Raw genomic sequence first — 25,593 nt, forward strand, 5'->3', positions numbered from 1 at the left:
GAGGGATTGGCGTGGACCGTGCTAGTGGACCGGTTCTAAGTTACTACTGGTGTTCACCAGAGCCCGCCGCAAAGCGGGATGGTCTTGCTGCGGCGGTAGTAACCAGGTCGTATCCACTAGCAACGGCTCAACCTCTCTGACTGCTGAAGATAGGCGCGGTACAAGGGAGTAGACAAAAGCAAGGTCGGACGTAGCAGAAGGTCGGGGCAGGCAGCAAGGATCGTAGTCAGGGGCAACGGCAGGAGGTCTGGAACACAGGCTAGGAACACACAAGGGAACGCTTTCACTAGGCACAAGGGCAACAAGATCCGGCGAGGGAGTGCAGGGGAAGTGAGGTATACATAGGGAGTGCACAGGTGAAGACACTAATTGGAACCACTGCGCCAATCAGTGGCGCAGTGGCCCTTTAAATCGCAGAGACCCGGCGCGCGCGCGCCCTAGGGAGCGGGGCCGCGCGCGCCGGGACAGGACCGAGGGAGAGCGAGTCAGGTACGGAAGCCGGGGTGCGCATCGCGAGCGGGCGCCACCCGCATCGCGAATCGCATCCCGGCTGGAGGCGGTATCGCAGCGCACCCGGTCAGTGGATCTGACCGGGGCGCTGCCGTAGCGAGGATGTTGCGAGCGCTCCGGGGAGGAGCGGGGACCCGGAGCGCTCGGCGTAACAGCCATGCAGTATGCCCTTTTTTCAATACTTATGAAGATTGTCATAGAAAAAATGATGTGTTGACCACCATTATTTTTAGTGCAGATTTGTATAATGACATTCCCCATAGGTCTCTGTGGGACAGTTGTATGTCCAGACAGCCCCCTGGCAGTGAAAATATTACAAAAACGCCATCAAACCTTATAAATCAAAGTACAAATAGATCTAAATGTATGGCACATGTGGGCAGGGGTGACTCTAGACTTCCTGCTGTCTAAGTTGAACTTTAAAATGGGCTTGACTTTGTGTTGCCCATTGCTTCTACGAGTCCTGTCCGAAATTGAGATAACACTATACTGTAGGGTGTTGCATGTAGTGTTGTGTCCAGCATGCTCTCCGCAGGTACCTGGCTGAGGCATGTGTATTTCTCAGTCTCACATTATAGATGGATAACCATGAGCCTACAAAATCAAGACCTACCTCCATATTTAGTCCACATAGCTGCCCCAGCCAAGAACAAAAATACCTAAAAGAGTGTGGTGGCTTTGCTGCCCCCAGTGTTCATATCAGGCAACTGCTGCTACCTGATTTCTGCTGTTTTATTAAGCCCAACCTGTCTCCTTTATATAACATAAAACTATAAGAGAAGTCTTCATCACATCATGAGATTTCAGAACTCAACGTGTTTTCCTCCTTTTTAATAGAATATGTGTACATGTTATTACATTTTTACATGTGCATTTATCACCTTCCAGTAAGCAGTGGAGGTGTCCTTTATGTTTAGTGAGATGAGGGCCTCTGGGTCTCACATGTATCAGGCATCTTTATTTTTCATCACTGGATCATACAGGAGGCATCTACACAGTAATTGTCCAAATCTGGAGGTGCCCAACTTGGTTTACTTCAGAATCCACAATACATAACACGTGATGGACAGTTATGTAACAAGACACACACACTATAGCCTAATTCACGTTTGTGTATTCATTGTTGATAAGATTTGTCTATATAGATGGTATAAGTTATATATCTCCTGTATATAGTGATATGGACCATGTTGGTATAACCTGGGTATATACTGTATATAATTATATATGTACAGCTGGTATAAGTTATATATCTCCTGTATATAGTGATATGGACCATGTTGGTATAACCTGGGTATATACTGTATATAATTATATATGTACAGCTGGTATAAGTTATACATCTCCTGTATATAGTGATATGGACTGTGCTGGTATAACCTGGGTATATACTGTATATAATTCTATATGTACAGCTGGTATAAGTTATATATCTCCTGTATATAGTGATATGGACTGTGCTGGTATAACCTGGGTATATACTGTATATAATATATATGTACAGCTGGTATAAGTTATATATCTCCTGTATATAGTGATATGGACCATGCTGGTATAACCCGGGTATATACTGTATATAATTATATATGTACAGCTGGTATAAGTTATATATACTGTATATAATGATATGGACCATGCTGGTATAACCTGGGTATATACTGTATATAATTATATATGTACAGCTGGTATAAGTTATATATCTCCTGTATATAGTGATATGGACCATGCTGGTATAACCTGGTATATACTGTATATAATATATATATGTACAGCTGGTATACGTTATATATCTCCTGTATATAGTGATATGGACTATGCTGGTATAACCTGGTATATACTGTATATAATTGTATATGTACAGCAGGTATAAGTTATACATCTCCTGTATATAGTGATATGGACTATGCTGGTTTAACCTGGTATATACTGTATATAATATATATATGTACAGCTGGTATAAGTTATATATCTCCTGTATATAGTGATATGGACCATGCTGATATAACCTGGGTATATACTGTATATAATTATATATGTACAGCTGGTATAAGTTATATATCTCCTGTATATAGTGATATGGACCATGCTGGTATAACCTGGTTATATACTGTATATAATTATATATGTACAGCTGGTATAAGTTATATATCTCCTGTATATAGTGATATGGACCATGCTGATATAACCTGGGTATATACTGTATATAATATATATGTACAGCTGGTATAAGTTATATATCTCCTGTATATAGTGATATGGACCATGTTGGTATAACCTGATATATACTGTATATAATTATATATGTACAGCTGGTATAAGTTATATATATACTGTATATAGTGATATGGACCATGCTGGTATAACCTGGGTATATACTGTATATAATTCTATATGTACAGCTGGTATAAGTTATATATCTCCTGTATATAGTGATATGGACCATGCTGGTATAACCTGGTATATACTGTATATAATATATATATGTACAGCTGGTATAGGTGATACATCCTCCTGTGTATAGTGATATGGACCATGCTGGTATAACCTGGGTATATATACTGTATATAATAATATATGTACAGCTGGTATAGGTGATACATCCTCCTGTGTATAGTGATATGGACCATGCTGGTATAACCTGGGTATATATACTGTATATAATAATATATGTACAGCTGGTATAGGTGATACATCCTCCTGTGTATAGTGATATGGACCATGCTGGTATAACCTGGGTATATACTGTATATAATAATATATGTACAGCTGGTATAAGTTATATATCTCCTGTATATAGTGATATGGACTATGCTGGTATAACCTGGGTATATATACTGTGTATAATTATATATGTACAGCTGGCATAAGTTATATATCTCCTATATATAGTGATATGGACCATGCTGGTATAACCTGGGTATATATACTGTGTATAATTATATATGTACAGCTGGTATAGGTGATACATCCTCCTGTGTATAGTGATATGGACCATGCTGGTATAACCTGGGTATATACTGTATATAATAATATATGTACAGCTGGTATAAGTTATATATCTCCTGTATATAGTGATATGGACTATGCTGGTATAACCTGGGTATATATACTGTGTATAATTATATATGTACAGCTGGCATAAGTTATATATCTCCTATATATAGTGATATGGACCATGCTGGTATAACCTGGGTATATATACTGTGTATAATTATATATGTACAGCTGGTATAAGTTATATATCTCCTGTATATAGTGATATGGACCATGCTGGTATAACCTGGGTATATACTGTATATAATAATATATGTACAGCTGGTATAGGTGATACATCCTCCTGTGTATAGTGATATGGACCATGCTGGTATAACCTGGGTATATACTGTATATAATAATATATGTACAGCTGGTATAAGTTATATATCTCCTGTATATAGTGATATGGACCATGCTGGTATAACCTGGGTATATACTGTATATAATATATATGTACAGCTGGTATAAGTTATATATCTCCTGTATATAGTGATATGGACCATGCTGGTATAACCTGGTATATACTGTATATAAATATATATGTACAGCTGGTATAGGTGATACATCCTCCTGTGTATAGTGATATGGACCATGCTGGTATAACCTGGGTATATACTGTATATAATATATATGTACAGCTGGTATAAGTTATATATCTCCTGTATATAGTGATATGGACCATGCTGGTATAACCTGGTATATACTGTATATAAATATATATGTACAGCTGGTATAGGTGATACATCCTCCTGTGTATAGTGATATGGACCATGCCGATATAACCTGGGTATATATACTGTATATAATAATATATGTACAGCTGGTATAGGTGATACATCCTCCTGTGTATAGTGATATGGACCATGCTGGTATAACCTGGGTATTTGCTGGTATACAGTGTTGATCATGGTTTCTTCCAGTGAGGGGGGGTTTGTTCTTTTTTACCCTTTCAGATAAATGTTACTATTCATGAACGGTTCCAATGATTGTTACATAAAATTGGAGATTTTCCTATCCTAGGTGACGGAAAATATAGATTTTATGAGAGACAGGAGGCGAGCATTATAGTGCATTTCTTTCTTTACTGCGGGAAATATAGCAGCAACATTAAAACGTTTTTTCAATAGTTAACAAGAAAAACTTTGAGGTACACAAATGTACAGGTGTTAATCATAGGTAGTACAACCTAGCATGCTGTATCTAGTAGTACCCAATGAGCATACGGCCCAGGTAATATAAACCCTGCACTAACACAACTAACCCTCTTTCTTTGATGAGCCACTTAAAAAGAACGTTCATATGAAGAAAAATATATGCTAAAGTCTATGAAACTGGAACAACTTGAAGACTGAAATTTTTCTGAAAGGAAGCCTCCGTCAAACGGAAATGTTCATTCATCTGTGAATCTGAAGAAAAACTTGAACAAGGAACGAGAAGATGATCCAAAAGGAACAGAAATAACCCAGATAGGTCCACATGTCCTGGCGATTAGTAGGCTGAAATAAAATAAAAATGGTTAGTGGGTGGGAAAACGGGAGGGATAATGCTCGCCTCCTGTCTCTCATAAAATCTATATTTTCCGTCACCTAGGATAGGAAAATCTCCAATTTTATGACAAGACAGGAGGGCTTCGCATTATAGTGCATGTTCAAAGCTTAAGATATATCTATTATAATGACTCACATCTAAATAATAAATAATCAACTACATTTAAAACTCTAAAACAGAGACATAGAAACATGGTGTTCAGGTCTGAAATAGAAAGATTTAAAAGTGGATTCAGATGACCAGTTGGCTGCTTTAAGGAGATCTGATAGTGATCCCCCAGATTGAATGAGTTTAGTAGAAACAGCGCTTCTGGTGGAATGTGCTCCAAATTTTGATATATCAATATTAGCCATGGCCATGACTGATTTAATCCATCTGGCTAAGGTAGAAGAAGAAACCGGTAAGTGTGGTTTACAATAAGAAATAAGAAGTTGAGAATGAGAAGGATGGCGGATAGATTTTGTCTTGTTCTCATAAGCGAGTAGACAGCGGACAACACAGAGTTTATCATTGTGAGGGAAAGCCGGATAGAACACCTGGTGAATATTGGTTTTGGTTCTTCTATGAACCGAAAAGGACACCCCTTGAGGAGAGAACTGTCCATGAGAAATATCTAGAGCCTTGACATCCGAAATTCTTTTAATTGAGATGAGGCAAAGTAAAGTGGAAAGTTTAAAAGATAAGAGTTTTAAGGACAATGAATCATTATCCTCCCAACTCGTAAAAAGATCAAGAAGAAGATTAACATCCCAAGTGGATTGATATCTAGGAGTCGGGGGTCGTCTAAAACGAATCCCTTTAAGTAATTTGCAAACCAAAGGATGTTTACCGATGGAAATGGAATTAACGGGAGTATGATAAAAGGAAATAGCTGAACGATAGAGATTTATAGTACGGTATGCTTTATCCGCATTAAAGGCATCCGAAAGATAATTCAGAATGTGTGGGATAGGTGCAGATAAGGGATCCAATTCCCGTTGTATGCACCAATCAGCCCAAAGTTTCCAGGCTGATCTGTAAGCAACCCTGGTACCTGGGGCCCAGGCATCCGAAAGAATTTCTCTAGTTGTATGAGAAAATTCTGTCTCTGTGGGAGATGTCCTGAAATTAACCATGCCACTAAAGGAAGTTGATGGGATAATACTAGAGGATGAGAGTTCCCTAGTGGATCTAGCAGGAGATTCTGGAAGATGGGAAGAACCCTTGGGAAATCGATCAGCATACCCAAAATCTGTGGGAACCATGGTTGAGAAGGCCACCATGGAGTTATCAGAACTACAGTTGCTTTCTGCATAGCAACCTGGACCAGAAATCTGGGAATCAGATTGAATGGGGGGAAGGCATATAGTGTTTTCTGTGGCCAAATTTGAATGAAGGCGTCCGTCCCTGCTGATTCCGGATCCGGACGCCAACTGAAGAACCGTGGGATCTGACGGTTGAGTCTGGATGCAAACAGGTCCAGATACAAAGGACCCCAAATCTGTTGTATTTGTTGGAAAACGCAATGATCCAACATCCAGTCGCTGGAGTCTTTCAAATAACGTGAATTCCAGTCTGCTATGGTGTTGGAGAGACCTGGAAGATATTCGGCCTTGAGAGTAATGTCCCTGTCCAAGCAGAAGTGCCATAGGTCCTTGGCTATATTGGACAACATAGAGGATTGTGTTCCTCCTAGGCGATTGATATATTGAACCGCCGAAATATTGTCCATACGAAGTAAGACACATTGTTGAAACTTGTCCTTCGCGAAACTCTTCAGAGCAAAGAAACCCGCTAAGAGTTCTAAACAGTTGATGTGATATTGGGTCTCTGAGGATGACCATTTGCCCCCAGTGGAGAGAGGACCACAACGAGCTCCCCAACCAAGGAGACTCGCGTCTGACTCCAAAATCAAGTCTGGAAGGGAATTGAAAATCGCTTTCCCGTTCCATTCTTGTATGTGTTGAAGCCACCATAAGAGTTCCTCTCTGGCTTCTGAAGAAAGAGGAACCTCGTCCGAATACCCAAGACCTTCTCTTAGATGTTGGATTTTCAGACGCTGCAATGCCCGATAATGTAATGGGGCTGGGAATATAGCTTGAATGGATGCGGAAAGAAGTCCCACGATACGTGCTATGGAACGAAGAGAAATGAGATCCTTGTTGAGAAGTGACCGTATTTCTTTGCGGATAGTCTTCAATTTCTTCATGGGAAGACTCAATAAAGCTGATCGGGTATTGATCAAAAATCCCAAAAATTCCAGTTCTTGAGAAGGAATAAGGATTGACTTGTCGATATTGATTAGAAATCCTAATTCGGTCAGGAGTGATAGCGTCCACTCCATGTGGGAATAAGCTTGATGGACTGAATTGGCCATAATAAGGATGTCGTCCAAATATATTATAAGACGAATCCCCCTTGATCGTAAAAGAGCCACTACTGGTTTCATTAGCTTGGTGAAACACCAAGGGGCCGAAGAGAGTCCGAATGGGAGGCAAGTGAATTGCCATTTTGTGTCGTTCCAAATAAATTGGAGTAAGGGTTGACAAGATGGATGAATTGGGACTGTAAGATATGCGTCCTTCAGGTCGATTTTTATCAACCAATCGTTCTGAAGAAGGATATCCCTGAGAAGATGGATGCCTTCCATCTTGAAATGACGATAGCATATGAAATTGTTTAATATTTTTAAATTTATAACTGGACGATAACCTGAATCTTTCTTTTTTACCAAGAACAGGTTGCTGACAAAACCTGGGGAATTTAATGGGACCGGGATAATGGCTTGTTTGGAATAAAGGTCTTTTATTTCTGATTGTATCAGAATCTGATCCTCTTTTGTAAAATGAATAGGATGAGGAATCTCTGTCTGTATAGGACTGGCTATGAGTTCTATTTGGTAACCTTTCACAGTATTGAGGATCCATTGGTCGGAAGAGATCCCAGCCCAAAGGTGGGAAAAGAGAAGGAGTCTTCCGCCCACTGGAGGATGGGAAGAAAGATTGGGAGGGAGTCTTACCTTGGGGTCTGGAACGTGTGTATCCTCGTTGTCCTCTCGGTCTCCATGGACGTGCCCGGTAAGGGAAGAAGGGTTGTGGTTGTGGTTGAGGGGGAGGGATGTGGAAGGAAGCTCTGTCTGTCTGGTAAGAGGGGCCTCTATATTGTGCTCTATATTGGGGATATCGGCCGGGAAAACGGCCCCTACTTCTCCCGGCCCTTCCAAAAATTTTTGAGGGGAAAACTTTTTTGAGGGATGACTGGGCTTTGTCTAGTGATGAGAAAAGGCCCACGTATTTCGATATTTCTTTAATAAACTGTTCTCCAAAGAGAAAACCTCCTGTGGGGGAAGGAGGTTGAGTGGTAGCTAAGTGGGTCAATTGAGGATCTAGCTTTAATAATATTGATCGTCTCCTTTCAGTACAGAAAGCTTCATTAATGTTACCAAAAAGGCATATAGCCCTCTGTATCCAACCCCTAAGGGTGTTAGCATCCACCATAGTGCCAGAATTATAAGCATTCTCAGTAATTTCCATAATTTTTGTCAGGGGGCCTAATAAATCTAAAAATTTGTCCTGGCAAATTTTGAAATTTCGGTCCATACCTTTTTTGGGATTTTTACCCGATTTTTGAATATATCTTACTAGAATTGGATCTAGTTCGGGTGTTTGGGCAGCATTCAAGGGTAATGTGGGTCTTGGACACTCTGCTCTAAGTTTATTTCTATCTTTACTGTCCAAACTTTTTCTTATCCAATAAGATATGAATTCCTCTATTTCGGGATTAGGCGTCCACTCCCCAGATCTGGGATGTACTATTTGGGAGGGGTCAAAAAAGGGAAGTCCTTGACCATCTAGGATGGTGGACTCAGAAAAATTATTAGAACTATCAAAATAAATGTCTACACCCTCATTATTTTCAGGTACATATGAGGGGTCTTCAACATCCGACAATTCGGAGTAATTGTCTGCCATATCATTTTCATCCTCATATAAAACAGTATCATCACCCTCATTAATCTCGTAGTAGTCCGAGGGGTTAACAGTATCTGAGGCAAAAGTGACCCGTTTATTAGAGTTCTCCTCCCGGGTAGAGGGTATGGGATGGGATTTTTCCGCATCATGTTCATGGTTACTGGTGGAAGGCAAATCAGCATTAGTTTGTAAACCTCTGGCACTGGTAACTATTTTCCTTTGTTTATTAGCAAGGAGGTTGTCATGAGATACATGTCTCCTTTTTGCAGAGCATTTTTTAGCCTGCTGCGTCTGATGTTCTTTATGTGCAGACGTTTGAGAGATAGCCATAGCAACAGATTTGACTAAAGATTCCTGCATAGCTGCCATAGCATTATTAACAGCAGAATGTACGGACCTAGAAACAGAGTGGTCCACTAATAATTGAATTTGGTCATTAGACATTGTTTCAGGGTTAGAAGCCTCCATCCTATTTAAGAATTAATTAATTCAGTCAGTGACCAAAAGAAACAATATATATATTTGAAGTATAATAGAGTACTCTATATGTAGGTAAACTAGGCTATAACCAGTGAGAAGTGACCCAGTTTATAAAATAATGAATTAACAATTAATATTATAGTGAATGACTGTTAAAAGAATAGCAAATAATTCTCTATAAACTGTCCTGAAAAGGACAGTTAAAATAGAAAGGAGTATATATATATATATAAATACACTGCAGGAGCACTGGCTGGACTGAGGAGACAGTGACTGAGCTGTGAGCTGCTGTGAGGTGAAGACGCGTCTGACAGGAGAAAGGCGGGAGTGGTTTGAAGTGATCACCACTTCAGACCAAATCTCGCGACACTACGCTGTGTCTGCAAGATTACGCTCGCATGAGGGAGAAAGGCTGTGTGTGTGAAGAGAAAACTGTGACCTAGCAGAGGGGTCGCCGGTGATAACAGGAGTTATAGATAAGAGGGAAAGATTAGGAACGGAACAGTAATGTTAACAGCAAACGGAAGGGAAAGAGAAAAAAGGAATAAAAGGAGTGAATAGAAGATATGCAATGAAAGTATGGGTTAATGAATGATAATGGAAAATAGGAAATATACAATATAGTAAAATATATATTCACTATACACTGCAATAAGTATGGAATAGAATGGGTACTTATCTGAAGTGTAGCAGCAAAGAAAGAGGGTTAGTTGTGTTAGTGCAGGGTTTATATTACCTGGGCCGTATGCTCATTGGGTACTACTAGATACAGCATGCTAGGTTGTACTACCTATGATTAACACCTGTACATTTGTGTACCTCAAAGTTTTTCTTGTTAACTATTGAAAAAACGTTTTAATGTTGCTGCTATATTTCCCGCAGTAAAGAAAGAAATGCACTATAATGCGAAGCCCTCCTGTCTTGTCATAAAATTTAGATTTATGTCTCTTTTTGTCCTTGCTTTTCCTCAGTGATGTTCTCTCTTGTGAAGTTTGTCCTCGATGCGGCTGACTTGCCCCTCCTCCGCCCCTTGTATTTTCTGTTCTCCTCTAATCAATAGTGCGATGTTGATGGTTATATTGTGGGTCCTTGTGACTCTCTCGGGCTCCCATATATAATGCAGTCTCTCCATTTCTGCACTCAGGGTTTGCTATAAATAAGAACAGGTATATGTCTGTGTTATATGGGTGCAGGATGAGGAGGCTGCAGACTGTGTAACAGCCCCAACATTTAATAAGAACCCCGGGAGTCAGAACACATTCAGCTCTATTCTTCCATTGTGGATGACATTTTACTTCTGTGTTCCCTGCAGTCAGATGGAGAATTTGTGTATTATGTGAGGAAGGTTCTCCTGGCTCTGGAATTGATCCTATATTTGGCCCTAGCCCTTCACCTTACACCTGTAACGCGAGTTTCACCTCCAGCACTCCTTGTCATCATTGATAAGATTGTTTGGGGTTTTTGGGACCCTGATTACTTCTTTTCTCTACTGTGGAAGTAAAAATGTTGTCTTATAGTTTAAAAGTTTAAAAAAAGACAAGAGTCTCTACTGTGTTGATCCAGAGGAAGGCAAAAAACTGTATAAGGCTGTAGTAGGGGAAAATCCACATTTCTATCCACATGAATCCAGTATCCATAATTTATATTATATTTTTCAAGAAAAAAAATCCAGCCCCCCCCCCATGAACTTGTTTATTGATTCAGACATCACAACATCGTGTGGCAGAGAGTTTATAGTGTCACTGCTCTTACAGTTAAGAATCCTATCTGTGGTGATAGGTATAAAAAGATCACTAGAAAGATCTCTGTCCGGTTACATTCATATATTTGTACATTGTGATCAGATCCCCCCTAAGAAGTCTTTTCTCCAAACTAAATAACCCCAAGCTTGATAATGGAGGTTTTAATCTGGTTGCAAAAGCAAAGAAGAATGAAGCTTATGTTACACATAGACCATGCAGTTTTATTGTGTTTGTGTGTGTGTATATATATATATATATATATATATATATATAGTCTGGTTCCTATGCAGATCATACAATGTATCTCCCCAGTAATAAGAGCCGCAGGTACAACTTCATTACTTTCTTTTTTGTCCTGTAATCCTCCCATATAATCAATTATCTTTGTCACTCTCCTCTGCACCCTCTCCAGTTCGGTCATGTCCTTTTTATATACAGGTACCCAAAATTGGACACATTACTCCATATGTAGTCTGACATGATTTATACAGAGGAAAGAATATGTCCCTGTCACAAGCCTTTATGCCTCTCATGATACATCCCATGACTATTTACCTTGGCAGCAGCTGCCTGGCACTGATAACTAACGTTGACCCTACTGTCCACCAGTACCCCAAGTCCTTTTCAGTAGAAGTTTTACCTAATGTCTTATTATTTAGCACATAATTGTACACATTGTTTTTATGGCCCAAGTACATCACCTTACATTTATCTGCATTCAATTTAATTTACCATGTCTGTGCTCCCGCCTCCAGCTTCCACAGATCCCTCTGTAATATTATGTTATCCTCCTCTGTGGTGATCACCTTACCTAGTTTTATGTCATCTGCAAATATAGAAATTCTACTCTGTAATCCCTCTATAAAATCATTATAATAAACATATTAAAGAGAAGTGGATCCAGTACTGCCCCATGTGGTACCCACTTGTAACTGTCACCCAACCAGAGTACGTACCATTGATCCCCACCCTCTGTTTCCTATCACTGAGCCAGTTGTTAACCCATTTATATATATCCTCCCCTAGTCCCAGCATCCTTGCCGCATCCTCCACCTGTCATACATTGATCTATTGCTTCTCAGCACAATTACAAAAACTAACATCAAGTAGTTAGTATACATATTAATCAATCAGTACAAGCCCACTCACCACTTCACGACCACCTGTTTCTTGCGGGTCCCTAAATTAAAACGGTGTGATGACTATCACCACTGCAACCCCAGCGCCCAAGGGAGGAACAATCCAATGGTCTGACAGCCTTACTACTGCAGACCCTGCCACCTCACAGACACAGTCCCATAGCAACAATGGCCCCCATAGAGCTTGACACCAGTGTGAACAGCTTTCTGGTCCATCTCTAAAGATGTCATGTCCTCATGTACCACGTGGGGAAACACAGATATTTTACGTGAACAACATGAAACAAGTTATATTTACGTTCTTTGACTATATAGAAGTTTTCCCCAAAACCCAGAAAATTCCTTTGATAATTTTCTCTTTTTAACCCTTTATGGTGTTCTATTCTGTGATACTTGGGGGAGGGGTTTGACAATGGCCCGTGAGAACATTGATGAACACTTTTTGCATATTACCAGGAGGCCCCATGTTGCATCGCTGACTGTGATGATTCGCGCTGTGGAAAGTCATCAGACTTGTTTTATTCTACCTGCCATTAGATAGATTCGGCGATTGCTTTTGAGGTATAAGGTTTACAGATGCCTTTAAGAATCTGGGAATAAATCTAAAACGTTTCTGAAATAAGATTGTGGTTTGGATACTAAAGCTTCTCATGGGACAGACGTCTGCAATCTACATAACAGATCCTGATAGATAATCCATTGTGAAAGTAGTAAAGTGATTCTGGGAAGTGGAGGGGAAAGTTTTTAGTTTTTTTTTTTTCGTTTTTTTAAATCTGGTTGCATGTAATGTGACTCCTTAGTCCACAGTTTCCTGACCAGGGTTCCTTCAGCAGTTGCAAAACTACAACTCCCAGCAAAAAGGCTGTCCAGGCATGCTGAGAATTGTAGTTTTGCAACAGCTGGATGCACACTGGTTGGGAAACACTGTCCTAAATCCTATTGTAACCCCCCCCCCCCCCCCCCCCCATAACATGCCATATATGAGTAGGTACAGACACATGGCCATCTATAGATTCCCGCTGCACCCAGTCAAACATGTTCATCCATTATTCATATTCATTTTTGTGATTCTGTCTTATAGAAGTTGTAGTTTTGCAACAGCTGGATTCACCCGGGTGGGAAAACACTGGGCTACTCACTCAACATTATTTATTTAAAACAGTATAAAGGTCAGGAACTTGAATTTTGGATTAAATGCACCCCACTCCGTATATTTCCTCACCTTCACTTCATCTCCGCACAGAAAAAAATAAAATTTTTCCTAAATATATACTCGAGTATAAGCCGAGTTTTTCAGCACGATTTTTCGTGCTGAAAACGCCCCCCTCGGCTTATACTCGCGTGAACTCTCCGCCTGTCGATCCCTTTCAGTGGTCTTCAGCCTGCGGACCTCCAGATGTTGCAAAACTACAACTCCCAGCATGCCCAGACAGCCGTTGGCTGTCCGAGCATGCTGGGAGTTGTAGTTTTGCAACATCTGGAGGTCCGCAGGTTGAAGACCACTGATTGACAGGCGGTGATGATGAAGGTGGGGGGGGATGATGACAGGGTGATGATGACGGGGGTGAAAATGACAGGGTGATGATGACGGGGGTGTTAATGACGGGGGTCTGGATGATGACATGGGGGGATGATGTATTTCCCACCCTAGGCTTATCGTCGAGTCAATAACTTTTCCTGGGTTTTTGGGGTGAAATTATGGGCCTCGGCTTATATTCGGGTCGGCTTATACTCTATTCCTGCATCTCCCATCATCCCTCTCACACATGTGTTGGCCAAAGGCTGCGAGCTCCCCATTGACTCAAGTTTGTGTAAAGGGAGTAGTGTGAGATGTAATCGTGGAGCACTCTCGGGAGGGGACGGGTATTGGTCTGAAGGGTTGGGAAGGACCCCCTGATGCGGAGCAACAATGTGTGACCACTGTGCAGCTCCCAGTGCAGGCCTCAGTCCTTTACATATCCATCTGTTGGTGAGAGGTGTCTGCGGCTCGGGGAGCAGGTGCGGGATGTGCACACTGTATGAGATTGGATCCTCACTTGGCTGCTGATTGAGATCTGTGTTCACTTAGAAATGGATTTGCAAACAGCGTCAGTGAATGAGAGGGATGATTTGGTGAGTTATGACCTGTAATAAGCTTCCTGCTCCCAGACACCACTGTCCTTCCTTCTAAATCTCCTTTCTCATTTCTGCAGAGCAGATGAGGAGCGTCAGGGACCATTTTGCAGCAGCAATTTTCAGGCCGCTGGTGTCAGTTTCTGTCCTATTTTTTCTATTTTCATGTATTTCTAGAATGACAGCAGGATAAACAGATCTGTAACCTGCCCAGGCTGGTGTGTAGAGTGGGTGCTCACCATAATCCTCATGAAATGTGCAGGTTCAATGACTAAATTACAGTGGAGACAATCTTCAACCAAATGATATCCTGTAATGCACACCATAGTACGCCGTCCACTTGTGACAGAAGTGCAGAAAATTGTCCTGCTGTGATCCGACGACAAATGTGACTACACTGTTCTCTTCTCGTGTGATGGTCGGGGCTCCTGCTTTTATGAAACTGCTGCTGTTCTGTTTGGACCTTGCTGCCGATGCCTTTAGAGTGTCTAGCGCTATAAAGAGAACAAATCTGACATTGTGGATAGACGAGCTATGTTCTGAAGGACACATCAAGGACACCTCACTTCCCTTTCATCTTCCTTAACTTAGATCTTGAGACGCATGTAATGTGACTCTATTGGCCTCCATTCCGCAGTGATAAGATGCTCCCATTCCCGGTTCTGCAGAGAATAGTTGGCATGGGTTAGACATGTTATATACAGTATGGGGGAGATTTATCAAAACCTGTGTAGAGGAATCGTAGACCAGTTGCCCATAGTAACCAATCAGATTGATTCTTTTATTTTTCAGAGGTCTTTTTAAAAATTGAAGAAACAATCTGATTGGTTGCTTTGGGCAACTGGTCAATTTTTCCTCTGGGCAGGTTTTGGTAAATCTCCCCCTATAGCAAAAGCTTAAAGAGGTACTCCGCTGCTCAGCGTTTGGAACAAACTGTTCCGAACGCTGGACCCGGTACCGGGAGCTTGTGTTGTCATAGCCCCACCCCCTAAATGCAAGTCTATGGGAGGGGGCGTGACGGCTGCAGTGTGCAATGATGCAGTGTGAACGTTGCACCAGAATCCCATTGTAAACAATGAGATTCTGCTGCAAGTAGAATTTTGCGGGTGAAAATTCAGCAGTGTGGACGAGGCCCTAAATTCTCTCAATTTTAGGCATTACTTTAGTTTACAGGTGATTTTACTTGGGGTGATGTTAAATGTGCATATTTTGTTTTTATTATTTACTACTTTTGCACAATACAGACCTTTTTTATAGAAAAATAAATAAATAAATAAACATTTTTGTAATACCATGTTCCCAGAGCCATAACTTTTAATTTATTATTTTTTACAATGATGTAGCCAAGTGTACGTGTTTTTATCTTTTGGGAAAAGTTGTTTTTATTGGCATAATTTCAGGATAGTATAGTACACGGATTGACTTTTAACAGACTGCTTCCCATGGTTCCATAATCTCACACAGACTGCTCCCCATCACTTTCCTCCTCTCTCCTACATTTTATTCTAGTTTTAATTTTGCTGCAACTCGCACAAAAGGAAAATGCTGTGGTTTTGTTTCAATGTACATAGAACTATGTCATAAACAACACTTCTGCACTAATCACAACAGAGCTGCAAAATGCAGAAATATGCCTTCAGCTCCCCAGGGGCTTGGCCTGGAAACAGATCCTGAAAACAGCAGTGGCAAAATAAACCAGGGTTAAAGCCTAAAGGAAGAAAGTGAAAGGTTTACATGTTCTTTTCTTTTTTCCCCTTCCCGATTTGGGTTAAAGAGCGTGGCATACTTAAGTTAATGTCAAGTTTAAGGGCAATTTATCAAATTTTAGCAAAAAAACAAAAACAAAAAACAGAAAGGTGTGGCTCCTTAAATTACTGCAAAGTGCCCCACTTACATCGAACTTTGACTTTCAACCAGAGCTGCTTTTGTCTTCAGATATTTTGCAGTCTTTGCATACAGAGATGTATTAGCGATGCATAAATAGAAGGAAGGCTAAAGCACTCACCACTGTAGTATTCAACATTTCTTTGGTGCATATTCACAGTTACAGCAGGGAGGTGATGGTGTACAGGCAGAGGGACTACCTAGAAGTAGTAGCAGAGCACCACCTAGAAGTAGTAATAGGTGCCAGCGGACGTGCAGCTACATTATCCCCCATTATGAACTGCGGTATAATATTCTAATAGTGCCAGACCTTCCTCTACTAAGTGTGATATTTTCATACTGAGATGTGATCAACTAAACAGTAAAACTATGCTCACCTGTTACCTTGGGTCACAGATCTCCCTTCCATCAATCATTTCTTTTTGTACATCTGTCAGGTCTGACCTACCATTTGTAGAACAAAATATGGGATAAAATACATCGACAGCTATGTAAGCCACGTCACAGACAAAAAAGGGGACATTACCGGTGATGGCAGGTGTGTCAGGAAGAGTCCAACCTGACTGTGTAAAATTTAGTTAAACCCCTGTATTTTTCTAAGCTATACTATGGAAGAAATCTGGAGGCGGAGGTGGATCCTTTACTGGGGACTTCTAGGGCTGATCCATCCTCTCCTCACCAGTAAAGTGATTTGAGATTGACTGCTGATTAATAACATTATTATTGGTACTGCTGGCAGTGTGTGTGGAGTGCATCAGGCCCGCTACAAGGACATCTGGCATCCTGCCCAGGAATATCACCGCCACCGGCCATAATTCCATCTTCCCTCCCCAGCCCTCCCTGCATGTACCAGCAGACTCCCCCCATCTTAATGAAATTAGCAGAGTGCTGGAGTCCGGCACCGTGTGTAAATCAGATGAACTGCGTTCTTCTCCATGTCCAGCGACTCTCAGAAACCTTCACACTTCATTAGGAGGCTGCTGCATTAACCCTGTCATCTTCCTCTAAGTAATACATTCAAGCTATAAAAGTGAATTTTGTCAGCTGCCTGGTCTCTTCTTTTGTGGCCTGTCACTTTGTTGCAGCAGTAAAGTATCATGAATCTCTTCTGCCATCTTGTAATATACTGTAGACAGTAGAGCAGACTGAAAATATCATCATAGGGGTCTTCCCAAAAGGAGAGGTGTGTAATGCATTCAGTTATGGATCACAATAATGGTCAGCAAATGACCTCCTATAACAGCAAGGCACCTCCTCAGTCACTATAAGGATTCATCAGAAATAATTCAATAATGAAAATCTTTATCCTTTGGTAAAGTAACAAATTGGAAGATTGTCACCGGAGACATAATATACTGTATAACTTGTCCCATCATATTCAGCATCACCGTAACACCACAATGTACCCATCAATACCAGATGGTAGGAGCCTAGAAAGATAATTGTGTCCCCACATCCACACCCTTTCATACACTGCTCAAAAAAATAAAGGGAACACTTAAACAACACAATGTAACTCCAAGTCAATGACCCTTCTGTGAAATCCCACTGTCCACTCAGGAAGCAACACTGATTGACAATCAATTTCACATACTGTTGTGCAAATGGAACAGACAACAGGTGGAAATTATAGGTAATTAGCAAGACACCCCCAATAAAGGAGTGGTTCTGCAGGTGGTAACCACAGACCACTTCTCAGTTCCTATGTTTCCTGGCTGATGTTTTAGCCCCTTTTGAATGCTGGCGGTGCTTTCACTCTAGTGGTAGCATGAGACTGAGTCTACAACCCACACAAGTGGCTCAGGTAGTGCAGCTTATCCAGGATGGCACATCAATGCAAGCTGTGGCTAGAAGGTTTGCTGTGTCTGTCAGCATAGTGTCCAGAGCATGGAGGCGCTACCATGAGACGTGGAGGAGGCTGTAGGAGGGCAACAACCCAGCAGCAGGACCGCTACCTCCGCCTTTGTGCAAGGAGGAGCACTGCCAGAGCCCTGCAAAATGACCTCCAGCAGGCCACAAATGTGCATGTGTCCACTCAAACGGTCAGAAACAGACTCCACGTGGGTGGTAGGAGGGCCCGACGTCCACAGGTGGGGGTTGTGCTTACAGCCCAACACCGTGCAGGATGTTTGCCATTTGCCAGAGAACATCAAGATTGGCAACTTTGCCACTGGCACCCTGTGCTCTTCACAGATGAAAGCAGGTTCTTACTGAGCCCATGTGACAGAGGTGACAGAGTCTGGAGATGCCATGGAGAATGTTCTGCTGCCTGCAACATCCTCCAGCATGACCAGTTTGGCGGTAGGTCAGTAATGGTGTGAGGTGGAATTTCTTTGGGGGGCCGCACAGCCCTCCATGTACTTGTCAGAGGTAGCCTGACTGCCATTAGGTACTGAGATGAGATCCTCTGACCCCTTGAGAGACCATATGCTGGTGCGGTTGGCCCTGGGTTCATCCTAATGCAAGACAATGCTAGGCCTCATGTGGCTGGAGTGTGTCAGCAGTTCCTGCGCACCCGTTCCCCGGACCTGAATCCAATGGAGTACATCTGGGACAACATGTCTCGCTCCATCCAACAATGCCACGTTGCACCACAGACTATCCCAGAGTTGGCGTATGCATTAGTCCAGGTCTGGGAGGACATCCCTCAGGAGACCATCTCATCAGGAGCATGCCCAGGCGTTGTAGGGAGGTCATACGGGCACGTGGAGGCCACACACACTACTGAGCCTCATTGTGACTTGTTTTAAGGACATTACATAAAGTTGGATCAGCCTGTAGTGAGGTTTTACACTTAGATTTTGAGTGGGACTCCATATCCAGACCTCCATGGGTTGAAAAATTTGATTTCCATTGATAATTTTTGTGTGATTTTGTTGTCAGCGAATTCAACTATGTAAAGACGAAAGTATTTCATACGATTAGTTCATTCATTCAGATCTAGGATGTGTTATCTTAGTGTTCCCTTTATATTTTTTGAACAGTGTATATAACTCCTATACCAGGTTCATATATGTCAGGCTCGTAAGTGTACATCGCTGGTATATGTCAGAACAGTGGTCTCCTGCACTTATAAGTCCTGCTAAATGAACCTACAGGTGCAGAAAATGGACCAAATGTAGTCCTTAGGCCCACTACCAGCACACCACAGTATACATTTGCATAGCTTTTGGACAGGTTGGAGTCACATCTCGTAAAAGTATGTCACTGGTATACTTGGAAATGTAATCTGCACAGGAACCAGTTATTGAGGGACCAACATCCCATCCAGGGGCTCTGATATAATAGAGCTTGGGGTCCAGCACAGAAAGGGTTAATGGACTTTATAAGATCACATATACTCTTCAGTGGGATCTGTAAAGGTCTGGTTACCCCCTGATTCATACAGGGTCCCCCCTTAGCGGGAAAGAGGCTGGTGAGGATCTATAGAGGCTGCTGCACATAAGCTTCTCTTTCGTTGTACTAATCCATTCACTTAGAGCAGGATATCTGTAACAGCCGATCGATTCTCACATGGTGTTAATGAATTTAGGATAATGCCACCTTAATCCTCCCTGGCTTTCTAGAGACTCCCTAGTGCTGGCTGCACTCACAGCTCGACACGTTCTTTGAATCCTCTTAAGATGAGCTGCACTTTTCTCCGTCCCTGGACGCACATTGTCGCACCGACTGCACTGTGAATTTCATTTGTAGCTCGCCTCCAGAGAAAGCCACACGTACAGCTGAATGGTTGCTGCTAACAAAATGTCCTCTACTTCGGCTTGAGCTGCACTACTTCTTCTAGCCTTTTGCTGGCTTTCAGTCTGCAGGCACTGCTGGTTCACGCTCTGTATATGGATTATGTGTCATGTGTTCTTCGATAAGACACATTCACAAAAATGAAAATGAATCATGGTTGAACTTGTTGGACTTCAGTCATACTGCATGCAGGGGAAATCCTATAGATGGCCACATGTCTGTGGCTACCTACTCATATATGGCATGCTATAGGAGGTTTGTAACAGGATCTATGACAGTGTTTCCCAACCAGTGTGCCTCCAGCTAATGCAAAACTACAATTCTCAGAATGCCTAGACAGGCTTCGGCTGGGAGTTGTAGTTTTGCAACAGCTGGAGACACATTGGTTGGAAAACAATGAACTACTGTAGGATCTGCTCAGACACCTGGCTTCCTTTTCTCTTTTTACTGGGGCCTGAGCTGAGAACCATGTACTGAAGTGACCTGTTCACATTAGAATTTCAGCCCCATTTATTGAGGTGGTAGCGGCTGTGCACCTTACTGACCACAATCTTGAGCTCCTTCAATTTTCCCTCCTCTAATTCACTTTTGTCACCACTTTGGGAAACATGTGGCGCTTAAGAGCAAGAGAACTTATCCCGGCAAGAGAGAAAAAAGTCCATTACCCAGTTTTAAAAAACATTTGTGCTGCGAGAGTTTCAGACGCGCTTTAATGTGTGTTATTGAGTCGAACCTGCACAGCCGGGGAGCAAGCTCTGAAGCCGGAGCCCGGAAAGTACACAGCCTCGATCTGCTCCTGGAGCTCAAGAGCAAAATAATCACATTTCCAGTAGAGACTGTAACAGCTTCCAAGAGCTAAGCCCTGATCAATACAAAATGCCAAACCCACGTTACACAGTGGTTCAGAATGGTTGCTGGAATACAAGCGGTTAACGGTTGGCACTGGAGGGGGCTGATCTTGGCCAATAGGGCTCCTTTAGGCGGCTATCTATTAAAATAAAAACTATCGAAGCCCAGTGTAAGCGAAGCAACGTGGAAATTAAGGAATGACTCTACCCTGTTCTGATGAACAGAATGTGTTCATCAGAAAATGACCCATTATTTAAATGAGGTTTATATGTTCACCAAAAATTCTTTAAAACATTTTTTTACTTTCCATGATATATATTTATATATCTATATTTTTAAAAAAATCATGATATTTTTCAGTTTTCATTTGCATAAAACTGCGCAGACATTTTCTGTTTAGTACAGATCACTTCCTAGCAGTGTCCTCCTCATCATCACAGACAGCATTATTGTGAAAGGTGATAACAGTTAAATAGAGAAGAGAATAGATTATGATTACAGCTCAGCCTCCCCCTTCCTGTGGAATGACCTCTGCAAAGGTGACACAGCATGACCAGATACTTTTCTCATTCATGTCAACAGGAAAGCTCCAGTCTATGGGGCTTGCTGGAAAGCATACCTCTAAATGCTTTTAACAAACATCTCCAGCAAGATGGCTACCCCCATAATAATGTATATTAAATGAAAAAAATATATACAATAGAAAATAAAAACAGTTTAGAAAAAAAGAATTTGTTTTTAGTATCAGCCTCTAATAAAATCTAGATGATACATTTCCTGTATGGAATATCTAAAGTTTGCGGTATACTTTTCGGTACAAAAACAAAAACATGAGGCTAAAAAGGGAGACTCATTCAGCCTACGTGGTGTCCAAAAAGGTATTTGGACATGTTCAGAATATAAGTTAGGAACACCAATGTACTTGTTGCAACCTTACAGAGGATGCTTGTCTATTGATATTTACCTTACAGAGAATGCTTGTCTATTGATTATTAACCTTACAGAGAATGCTTGTCTATTGATATTAGAGGAGAGATTATTGGTTAGGAGTATGCAAAAAGCGTTTATGATGTGATGTATATTGAAGATCTGTATCTTTATCAGACTTTTCTCCTTCTTTCTGCAGGTGCACAGTAGATAACAGAGTGACCCGCGTTGCCTGGCTGAATCGCAGCACTATCTTATACACTGGTAATGACAAATGGTCCATAGACCCCCGTGTGGTACTTCTAACCAATACCAAGACCCAGTACAGCATTGAGATACAGAATGTGGACATTTATGATGAGGGACCCTACACCTGCTCCGTACAGACAGACAATCACCCCAAAACCTCCCGCGTGCACCTCATTGTACAAGGTAAGCATTTGTCATTGGATCAGATGACTGGCACATGTCCATCGGGGGGTTAGTCTGCTGGAGGCAGACACAGTGTTACCTTAAGGGTATGTTCAAATTCTGACTTACACAACTTTTTGTCTGTACATCGGGGTGTGGCTTCAATGCCACGGGGCAGTGGCCTAACCACCTAAAATATTGGCTCATGATTCTGGTCTAAAGTAAGTTAACATAGTAGTTTGGTAGTTTGGTCTAACCTTAGACTAGAGAGTCTGCAGACAATTTTAGATTTAAATTACAGTTTTTCACTTTGAGATAATATCCTGAGTCCCGACTGATATATCCTCAGTCAAGGTCTTAGGTGAAGGGGAAGCTTTAAAGTACCTGGGGATGACAGTTGGACCAAGACTAGAACTATTCCATAGTTTGAATTTGAATCCCCTGAAAAATGCAATTAAAAGTAAGATAGATATCTGGACCAGGCTTCCGTTGTCAGTTGCTGACAGGGTTGCCCTGATCAAGATGATTATATTACAAAAGATTCTGTCTGTCTTTTATGCATGCCCAGTATGGATAACGGAGGGTTCATACAACAATATAGAGGTACTACTTGGGGAGTTCATCTGGGGTCGGAAAAGAACCCATCTCATATATGAAAAGTTGACCCAGAGGGAAGGGGAGGAAGGGTGGGGCCTCCCTAAATTTAAGCTTTATTTTCTAGCCATTACATTACTAAATGTTAAAAGATGGTTATACCAAACTGATCAAAAAGGCTATGAGCATATATACAGTCATGGCCGTAAATGACACCAAACATATGTCAAAAAGCCCCCAGAAATGGATGGCAACAAAGCGCTGGAGAGTTCTGAAGTGGCAGCAATGAGTCCAGATCTAAATCCCATTGAAAACCTGTGGAGAGATCTTAAAATTGCTGTTGGGAAAAGGCGCCTTCCAATAAGAGAGACCTGGAGCAGTTTACTAAGGAAGAGTGGTCCAATATTCCGACTGAAAGGTGTAAGAAGCTTATTGATGGTTGTAGGAAGCCACTGATTTCAGTTTTTTTTTTCCAAAGGGTGTGCAACCAAATATTAAATTAAGGGTGCCAATAATTTTGTCCAGCCCATTTTTGGAGTTTGGTGTGACATTGGCCCTGATTTATCAATCTGTCTGAGACAGAAACTGGAGTGATTTTCCCAAGCAACCAATCACAGCTCATGTTTTATATCTTTTGGAGCTCTGGTAAAATGAAAGCTTAGCCATGATTGGTTGCTTGGGAAAATCACTCCAGTTTCTGTCTCAGACAGATTGATAAATCAGGGCCATTATGTCCATTTTGCTTCTTTTCCTCCCTTTGTTGGTTTAGTTCCAATACACACAAAGGGAATAAACATGTGTATAGCAAAACATGTGTTACTGCAATCCTTTTCTGTGAGAAATACTTCATTTTCTAGAAAAATTTCAGGGGTGCCAACATTTACAGCCATGACTGTATATATGGGGATATTAAGAAGCTGGATGGAATACTGAAGGTGTCATACCTCTTGCTGTATCATATGCTAAAAGGAATAAAAAAAAAAAATGTGTGGTATCACAGGGAGTTTAATTTTCACTCCACTATGGCAGAATGGGACACTGGTAGAATTCACAAGGGGGTTGGATTGGAAATTTTGGGAAAAACAGGGTATAAAATATATTAATAAAATTTGTCAGGTAGGGGAGTTGAAGTCTTTAAAGACAGGTATGGACTGTTTGAAGTACAGAAATTGTGGTATTTACAATTGGTATTGACATTGACCCCTCATGTATATGTAGATTAAACAAGGAATAGGTGGGGGAAGATGATAGGGGAAATCACTGAAGAGGAATGGGTGTGTAAACTAGGAAATGTATTTTAATGTTCATATACGGTAATAAAAATGCACCAGGTGATTCAATATAGAATAATATTTCAGCTGTATGATACACCAGATGTTCTATTTAAAATTAATTATTGTGATTATGCAATGTGCCCTAAATGTGGCTTGGATGAAGCCGATTTCCTACATTTAATTTGGAGCTGTCCCAGGATTGTAAAGTCCTGGAGAGAAATTATTACACATATGGAAAGGAAATTTAAATGTTCAATTGAAGTGTCAGGCAAAATGGTCTAGTGAGTGGGGTGGGAAGTTTAGGTTTGCCATTCTTAAAATGATTCTTTCTGTTTAAGCTGGTTATTGTTAGGAGATGGTTTCATAAGTAAGTACCATCCCTTGCTATATGGGTAGAACTAGTTACGAAAGTAAGAAGCTATGAAGAATTGGTAGCAACCCCACAGTTTTAGTAGTTTCCCAATATGATGGGGGCTGCTGTTCCACCATCACATGCTGTAGGTCATTCTCTTGCCATGTCAACCACATGGTGTCCTGGTAGGCGTCAGGGCAGTGACCCACAGGGGGCATCCCTCTATCCTGTTATTGCATACAGGGAAGGTTGAGGATCTTCTACAAGCCCATTTCCTGTGTCCTCCGTAACTTGTATGTATCTTCATGACCTCCATGATGTTACTTTCCTTCATGCTTCACAATCTTATGAGCAGAGAAATCTGTTATGAGAGGAGATGGAGCATTTCATGCTCGTAAACAAAGTCCAGAAACAGCCTCATAAATCCTAAACTACAACCTGAGAGGAATATGTCACATCTTCTCTTGTATATTTCCTCTATGTGTGGAGGGCAGGTATAAAGAGATAATAAACAGCGCTGTTTTTTATTTATTTATTTTTTATTGAAAGCCAAGGTACGTGCTCTCAAATCACCCAAGTGCAAGTAAAAAGTGCAAGTGTTCACACTAAAAACCGTGCATGAGGATGCGGTCTATCGTAAGCCCTTCTCCAAAAGGAGAGAGGCCCCCCAACAAACCAAACCCTTCGCCTCCGGGCCAAAAGGCACCTGCAAGGTTCCAGGTACAATGTCCCCTTTCGCCGAAGCTACTCAGGGACCGAAGGTGTTCCTGGTGGACAACTAGGCGTTAACCAAGTTGTCACCAAGCAACCAGTAAAACCGGTTTGGCATCCTGCTGAAGCAAGGATGCCAAGTGGTATAGCAGGGAGGTGAGGAACTTGATGGCCACACACACCTCCCCTAGACCGGCAGGAGGGACACTCAGAAGGGCTACCACACCCTACCAAATCCTAGTGGACAAACAGAACACAAAAAGGTGGACACAGTGACAAAAATAATAAATAAATAAATAAATAAGTGGATGTGTGCAGTGTGTAATACTGCCCAGA

General features: G+C 41.5%; 3 protein-coding genes across 7 annotated transcripts in view; 1 reads left to right on the forward strand and 2 right to left on the reverse strand.

Moving 5' to 3' along the window:
* Positions 1-25,593, forward strand: part of OPCML (opioid binding protein/cell adhesion molecule like) — a 381,701-nt gene that overhangs the window by 329,027 nt on the left and 27,081 nt on the right. For all 5 annotated transcript variants that reach the window (XM_056544354.1, XM_056544350.1, XM_056544352.1 and 2 more), the window contains one exon: positions 22,115-22,347. In XM_056544354.1, the coding sequence (XP_056400329.1) occupies positions 22,115-22,347 (233 nt within the window). The remainder of the gene's footprint in view (positions 1-22,114; positions 22,348-25,593) is intronic.
* LOC130294478 (uncharacterized) lies at positions 4,615-10,233 on the reverse strand. Its single transcript, XM_056544342.1, has 2 exons — positions 8,093-10,233; positions 4,615-5,042 (listed from the first exon to the last, which is right to left on the reverse strand). Exons 1-2 carry the CDS (start codon positions 9,510-9,512, stop codon positions 5,035-5,037), a joined length of 1,428 nt encoding a protein of 475 aa, XP_056400317.1. The 5' UTR covers positions 9,513-10,233; the 3' UTR covers positions 4,615-5,034.
* The window catches only part of LOC130294479 (protein CEPU-1-like), a 721,573-nt gene continuing 710,848 nt past the window's right edge, over positions 14,869-25,593 (reverse strand). Inside the window, exon 8 of the mRNA XM_056544347.1 lies at positions 14,869-15,179. Within this exon, the coding sequence (XP_056400322.1) occupies positions 15,100-15,179 (80 nt within the window). The 3' untranslated portion in view covers positions 14,869-15,099. The remainder of the gene's footprint in view (positions 15,180-25,593) is intronic.

This window comes from Hyla sarda, chromosome 10 (genome assembly GCF_029499605.1).
Source record: "Hyla sarda isolate aHylSar1 chromosome 10, aHylSar1.hap1, whole genome shotgun sequence".
NCBI classification, from domain to species: Eukaryota; Metazoa; Chordata; class Amphibia; order Anura; family Hylidae; genus Hyla; species Hyla sarda.